Source organism: Glycine soja, chromosome 13 (assembly GCF_004193775.1).
Source record: "Glycine soja cultivar W05 chromosome 13, ASM419377v2, whole genome shotgun sequence".
Lineage (NCBI taxonomy): Eukaryota > Viridiplantae > Streptophyta > Magnoliopsida > Fabales > Fabaceae > Glycine > Glycine soja.
The window spans coordinates 20,716,671-20,723,631 of record NC_041014.1 but is presented as its reverse complement, the minus strand read 5'-3'; the positions used below and the strand labels follow the sequence as shown (position 1 = coordinate 20,723,631).

Here is a 6,961-nt window from a genome sequence, read left to right as displayed (position 1 = left end):
AAACTAAAAAGCCAGTCAATCCAAACTCCCAAGACCTCACCTCACTAGTATCTCTCTCCATCATCATCTTTCTTTTTAGTTTTTACATTTCACTATTCTTTAATCAGACACGCCTGTCTATTATAGGATTTTTAATTATTATTTTACTACAGTACTTAATTCAAAATATGAAGAATCTTTAAGCACTTTTAATTTATTTTTTTTTTGAAATATTAAACAACAGGTTAATGGAGAATATAATATTAATATCCTTGTGGTGTGCAAAAAAGGTGTTTTGGCTTCGTCCATCATAACTAATCTGTTGAGGTCGAGACAAATTAGCCTTTAAATTCAATTATAAAAAAATGAAGACAAGAAATATTGAAAGGCAAGTCTGATAATAATATTAAAAAAAAAAATAAAGAAGGGAAAAAGATGACACAAAAAGGAGAGCAGATTGCTCTGTCCACAAAGCATTTTTTTTTTCCTCCAGAAATCCTTGCAACCGATAGTAGTACTTTCATTCATCCATCAAATTCTCCGTTTACTAGAAATTCTCTCTATTTCCGTGTCTTTCTCTTGCCACAATAAAGAAACAATCTTTTAAATTTTATTTTCTCTCCTTATTAGAATAGAATAATATTGGTAATTAGTTAAGTTTGGTTGCTTAGTTGATGAAAAAGGAGGTAGCTTTATATTCACCGTCCCCCACCCCTCATGTATGTTATTCCTCGGGACAGATTGGTTATTGTTTGACATGGACGGAGATAGAAAGTAAGTTGAGAAAAGGAGAGAGAAGAAAATGGTGGAGGAAAGGAGGGGATCTGATATTTCCTTTTCGCGTTGAATTCCGAATTCCAAATAGCTTTTTAGCGGAGGAGAGAAAGTGAAGATCCCATAGAGAAACTTAAAAGCAGGGTAGCTACTAGGGTATTACTTTGTTGTTGATTTTGTTTGTGTTTGTGAAAAAGCTTGGTTTGATTGTTTTGCCAACCCATCCTCCACCCTTGAAAATGTGAACTTGTCTATATTGAAGTGTTCTTATCTTATCTCGCCACACACTAATTTCGTTTTCTCCCTCCCTCGTCTCTCATACACATACATAGGCTTATGACCCAAGTGAAAGTTTCACACACATTCGTCCCTTTTTTCCTCTTCCTCCCATAAAGTCAAGCAAGTACCCAGCCTCTCATAAGATTCATATTCATTCTCTTCCTTCTCTCTCCTCACTTATCACTCATCCCTTCATTCATTCAATCCACGGATCATCTCATCTCTCTTTTTCACCGGAGCCTTACCAACAGTACAGAATTCAATTCGTTCCAGCCGTGAAATGAGAGCCGGACTAAGCACCATCCAGCAAACCCTAACGCCGGAGGCGGCCAGTGTTCTCAACCACTCTATCGCGGAGGCCGGCCGGAGAAACCACGGCCAAACCACGCCGCTCCACGTGGCGGCGACGCTCCTCGCCTCTCCCTCGGGCTTCCTTCGCCAAGCCTGCATAAAATCGCACCCCAATTCCTCCCACCCCCTTCAGTGCAGAGCCTTGGAGCTATGCTTCAGCGTGGCGCTGGAGCGATTGCCTACTTCGCAGAACACGAGCTCTTCCATGGAGCCGCCAATCTCCAATGCCTTGATGGCTGCCCTGAAGCGGGCCCAGGCCCACCAGCGCCGCGGCTACCCGGAGCAACAGCAGCAGCCACTCCTCGCGGTGAAAGTGGAGCTGGAACAGCTAATCATATCCATTCTCGACGACCCCAGCGTGAGCAGGGTCATGAGAGAAGCCAGTTTCTCAAGCCCCGCCGTCAAAGCCACCATCGAACAGTCCCTCAACGCCGTCCCCTCCACCGTTAATTCCGGATTGGGATTCCGGCCAAGCGCGGTGGCTCCGGTGAATTCCGCCCCGGGGCGGAATTTGTATCTGAACCCGCGCCTGCAACAACAGCAGCAGCAGGGGAGTACTGCACAACACAGGGGCGACGAAGTTAAACGAATTTTGGATATTTTGCTGAGGACGAAGAAGAGGAACCCGATCTTGGTGGGGGAATCGGAGCCTGAGGCGGCGATCAAGGAGGTGATAAAGAAGATTGAGAACAAGGAATTGGGAGAAGGGGCTTTCGCGAATGCTCACGTGATTCATCTGGAAAAGGAGCTTCCGAGTGATAAGGCGCAGATACCTGCGAGGTTCAAGGAGTTGGGGGATTTGATTGAGACTAGGATCGGGAACTCTGGGTGTGGAGGGGTTTTCGTTGACTTGGGTGACTTGAAGTGGCTGGTGGAGCAGCCTGTGGGGTTTGGGATTGGCGGTGGTTTGGGTAACATGCAGCAACTGACCCTCGCCGAGGCTGGCAGGGCGGCGGTGGCTGAGATGGGGAGGTTGGTCAGCAAGTTCGGCGAGGGTGGCGCTGGAAGGCTTTGGTTGTTAGGTACTGCTACTTGTGAGACTTATTTGAGGTGTCAGGTTTATCATCCTACCATGGAAAATGATTGGGATCTTCAGGCAGTGCCAATTACCACCAGAGCATCCCTCCCTGGAATCTTTCCCAGGTATTCTTTTGTTTTCTGCTCGTTCCTCCAATTTAGTAATGCCTTTTCATCACTCAAGGACTTTCATCGAATTTCATCCTTTTTTTTTTTAATTTCAGTATTGGGAAATTCTTATTTCTCTGGTTGTTCTGTTTCAAGATCAAATTAATTTATTAAAGTTATTTTTTCCGTGTTTGATGGAATGGGAAAATTATGGAATTTACAGAGTATTCTTCATGGAATGAGTTCAACTTGAGATTGTAGTTGGTGAATGAATCTTGTCTGATGTGTTAGCTCTGTTTTGCTTCTGTTCTTTTTTTTTTTTTTTTGTTCTCCAGTGGATTTACTTGAACTCCCACGTATTTTCATTTTGAATGTAGAACGTGTGATGTTTCTATTTCTGTTGACAGTGTTATAAGACAGGAAGATATTTAGCTTTTTGTCTACCTTAGCACTGTTAGCGTGATTAGGCTCTGATCTGGAACATGTTTATTCTGTCCCCGGCATTTGGTATAATTGTGTGACCATTTTATTTTTTACTTGTAAACCAGGCTTGGGACCAATGGTTTTCTTGGTACTTCGCTCGAGTCTTTGTCCCCGTTAAAGACCTTGTCCACTACAACAATCCCTCCACTGAGGCGTGCCTCTGAGAACGTAGATCCTGCTGCAGTATCAATTTGTTGCCCACAATGTATGCAGAGCTGCGAGCAAGAAGTGGCAGAAATGTTGAAAGAAACTGAGAAATCAGATACTGAGCTCAAATCAGAGGCAGCTAAACCGTCCCTTCCACAGTGGTTACAGAATGCTAAAACTAATAAAGATAACGGCAAAGTAATGGATCAGGCTCAGGTGAATTTGATTAAAACAATTAATTACGTTGTTTGTTTGTTTGTTAGGTTTCTTAGAAAATACATGCTTTCTAACTGTTGTATTTCTTTGTGTTTTAAATAGAACCAAGAAGTGAATGTGAAGAAGAGGACTCAAGAAATACAGAAGAAATGGCATGATTCCTGTTTGAGTTTACATCCTAAATTTCATCAGCTAAATGTGAGCACAGAGAGACTTGTTCCAACTTCTTTGTCAATGACTGGCCTATACAATATGAATTTGCTGGGGCGCCAATTCCAACCCAAAATACCACTGAATAAAAATCTTGGAACCTCTTTGCAATTGAGCTCAAATCCAACGCCAATCCACCCATCAGAGCATGTGGTCAGCCCACAGCAAATTCCGGTAACAACTGACCTGGTCCTTGGGCAAACAAAGCCAGCTGATGCCACTCCAGAAGAAACACACAAAGAAGGCATTAATGACTTCTTGAGCTGCCTCTCTTCCGAGTCGCAAGACAAGTTCGATGAATTACAGAGCAAAAAGCTACTTGATGCAGACTCTTTCAAGAAGCTCCTGAAAGGCCTGACAGAAAAGGTATGGTGGCAGCAGGATGCAGCATCTGCAGTGGCCACCACAGTGACCCAGTGCAAACTCGGCAATGGAAAAAGACGCTCCAAGGGTGACACATGGTTACTGTTCGTGGGTCCTGATAGAATTGGCAAGAAGAAAATGGCAGCAGCTCTTTCTGAGCTGGTATCTGGGTCCAACCCAATAATAATACCTCTGGCGCAACGCCGTGCGGATGGAGACTCTGATGCCCCTCATCTGCGTGGAAAAACAGCACTTGATCGAATAGCAGAGGCCATCAGAAGGAACCCACTTTCTGTCATCGTGCTTGAGGACATTGATGAAGCCAACATTCTTCTTCGTGGGAGCATAAGAAGAGCCATGGAACAAGGCCGGTTCCCGGATTCTCATGGCCGTGAAATCAGTCTCGGAAATGTCATGTTTATCCTCACTGCTAATTGGTTGCCAGAAGACTTCAGGTGCCTCTCAAACGGGTCTCCACTGGACGAAGAAAAGCTTGAAAATTTAGCAAAAGGAGGGTGGCAGTTACGCATATCAGTGGGTAAGAGAGCATCAAAACGAAGACCCAGTTGGCTATCCGATGAAGACAGGTCCTTGAAGCCCCGTAAAGAGGTGAATTCAGGTCTATCGTTTGATCTTAATGAAGCTGCTGATGATGCAGAGGACGGCAGGGGAGATGGTTCCCTCAATTCAAGCGACTTCACAGTGGAACATGAAGACAACAATCATGATGTAGGAGGGTCACTCTCAGCAGTACCGCGGGAGCTGTTGGATTCTGTAGACGATGCCATTGTCTTCAAGCCCTTGAATTTCGATCTCCTACGCCGGAATTTCTCGTCATCCATCATTAAGAGGTTCTCTGCTGTGGTTGGGAATGGGGTGTCAATTGAAGTGCAGGGAGAGGCTCTTGACAAGATCACCAGCGGAGTGTGGTTAGGCCAAACCACCATTGATGAATGGATGGACAAAGCGTTGGTTCCCAGTTTCCACCAACTGAAAAAGAATTTGAATTCAACCACACATGACCATAACTCTTCGATGCTGTTTAGGCTCGAAGATGATGGCTACTCCGATCGCTGGGGCTCCCAAGAGTGGTTACCTGCTACTGTGAGAGTGGTGGGGGAATAGTATATTATTCAAACAGTGGTGGTGAATGGTGATATCCGTTTTTTTTTGTGGTAGAAATGTAAATAGAACACTTTGGCATGTATAAGTCAAAGACGCGTAGTAGAACCAAGGAAAAACCGTTACAAGGCTCTTGTCGGGGGTGTCAATTTTTTTTCCCTTAGAAAAAGATTAATTTATTTTTGCGTTATAAACTTTATATTGTTTTCTTTTTTTCCCCCTTTTGTAAGAATAGGTATATTTATTAAACTGAGAATGATCATTATATTAATAAAAGGGAGCATTATTTCCTAATTTTTAATCTGGATAAATTGTGGCATGATATTACAATTCATTGTTGTTCATGGTTAAAAATTATGAGTCAACTTTTAACTATTCTTTCATGCAATGGGAAGTCAATTCTGTAGCTTGTATATTACAATAGCTGCTCTCGGTACTGCACTTGAGGAGGGGCTTACTGCTATTGATTTTTTGAGACTGATAGGATTTTTAATGCAGAGTCTATGTTTCTGTGTCTGTGGGGGTCTGTGAGGGTATATCAGATATAAGGTTTCTGTTGGTGTTTTTGTCGCTGAGAAATAGGCTCCATCTCTAGTATCTTATTGTATACCTGTCCAGTGCATATTGTAAGATTCTAGAGGGGTGGGTGATTTTAGGTCCCTTGGTTTCGGGTTTTTTTCGAAGGGATTTATAGCTTCAGTGGTGTCAGTGTATAATTTGAACCACAATACTTTTTTTTTTTTGGTCTGCTACAGGATATATGTGTGGGTGTATATATATATATATATATATATATATATATATATATATATATATATATATATACACTGCACAAGAAGTGCTTAAAAGTACAAAGGAAAACATAACAGGGTATATAAATAACCCACCCAAACAGCACGAACACATCCCCTCTACCATGGTACAAGTGACCTGAACTTAGCCTATACATGTGAGAACCTCATATGATAAGATACAAGAACTTGCAAAGCACCATGAAGTACACGACTAGATCGAGAATTATGCAAGCACAGCTGCAGGGTTTACTTGCCACTGCTGAAAAGATAAGGAGAAATCAGATTGATAGGCTTTCAACCATGACCATAAGCAGCAGAACATGATACTTGTATATAGCAGTGCTTGTGCTGCGTTTTAATACATTATCCTTTGCCTGTTTAAAAAAAAACACCCCTTTGCCTAATTCTAATAAACTATATGCAATAGTAATTATTTATTATTTAATAGCTATTAAACTATTGGTTCTGTTGGAGTTGTTGAATGATGGTATGTATTAACCTAATACACAAGAAGACCAGGAGAGAATTGCTTGTGGTTTGGTTAAGTTGACAGAAGGAAATGGACTTCTCTTTTAAGAACTTTATTTTTTTTTTCAATTTTAAAATTATTTTTTATTGTAATACAGATTTTAATATAAAATTATCATTAAGATACATTTTTAATTGTGTTTAATAATTTAAAATTAATTGCACTAAAATTATTTTATCAGACTTTAAATAAATGAGTAATTGTTGTTAGTTCTATTTCTTTTTATTTATTTTGTATATTTTATGAATGATTATAATAATATTTCATTTTTATCTCAATTTTATTAAATTTTGCAAATATTTTTTGTAATTATTTATTTCGTAGAATATAGAAGCAGAAAATAAAATAAATTAGTATTTGTAAAATTATTTTTATAAAAAGTATATAAAAAAATGCTACTACTTTTAACTTAAGATGGAAAATGATGGCTAGGCTCAGCTAAAAGTAAAGAATAAATAAAGTATAAGGAATCCAGCCAGAGCCAGTTCCTGAATGATGATTGATTTGAAGGCAGCAGCATCTATAGTTTCGGGCTCTTCCCTGTCTCACGTAAAAGTGTGAAAATAAGACCTGATTCCGCCTGACACCA

General features: G+C 40.8%; 1 protein-coding gene across 1 annotated transcript; it reads left to right on the top strand.

The window, feature by feature from the left end:
* Nucleotides 1-461: 461 nt before the first annotated feature.
* LOC114382286 (protein SUPPRESSOR OF MAX2 1-like) lies at nt 462-5,350 on the top strand. The gene is made up of 3 exons (XM_028341592.1): nt 462-2,526; nt 3,057-3,354; nt 3,457-5,350. Exons 1-3 carry the CDS (start codon nt 1,313-1,315, stop codon nt 5,050-5,052), a joined length of 3,108 nt encoding a protein of 1,035 aa, XP_028197393.1. The 5' UTR covers nt 462-1,312; the 3' UTR covers nt 5,053-5,350.
* Nucleotides 5,351-6,961: the final 1,611 nt, after the last annotated feature.

Bases quoted from the DNA above. Each gene is read 5' to 3' on its own strand.
- LOC114382286 (XM_028341592.1), top strand. From the start codon at position 1,313: ATGAGAGCCGGACTAAGCACCATCCAGCAAACCCTAACGCCGGAGGCG. The intron at 2,527-3,056 runs GTATTCTTTTGT...CTTGTAAACCAG, and splicing joins CTCCCTGGAATCTTTCCCAG to GCTTGGGACCAATGGTTTTC. The intron at 3,355-3,456 runs GTGAATTTGATT...TGTTTTAAATAG, and splicing joins AAGTAATGGATCAGGCTCAG to AACCAAGAAGTGAATGTGAA.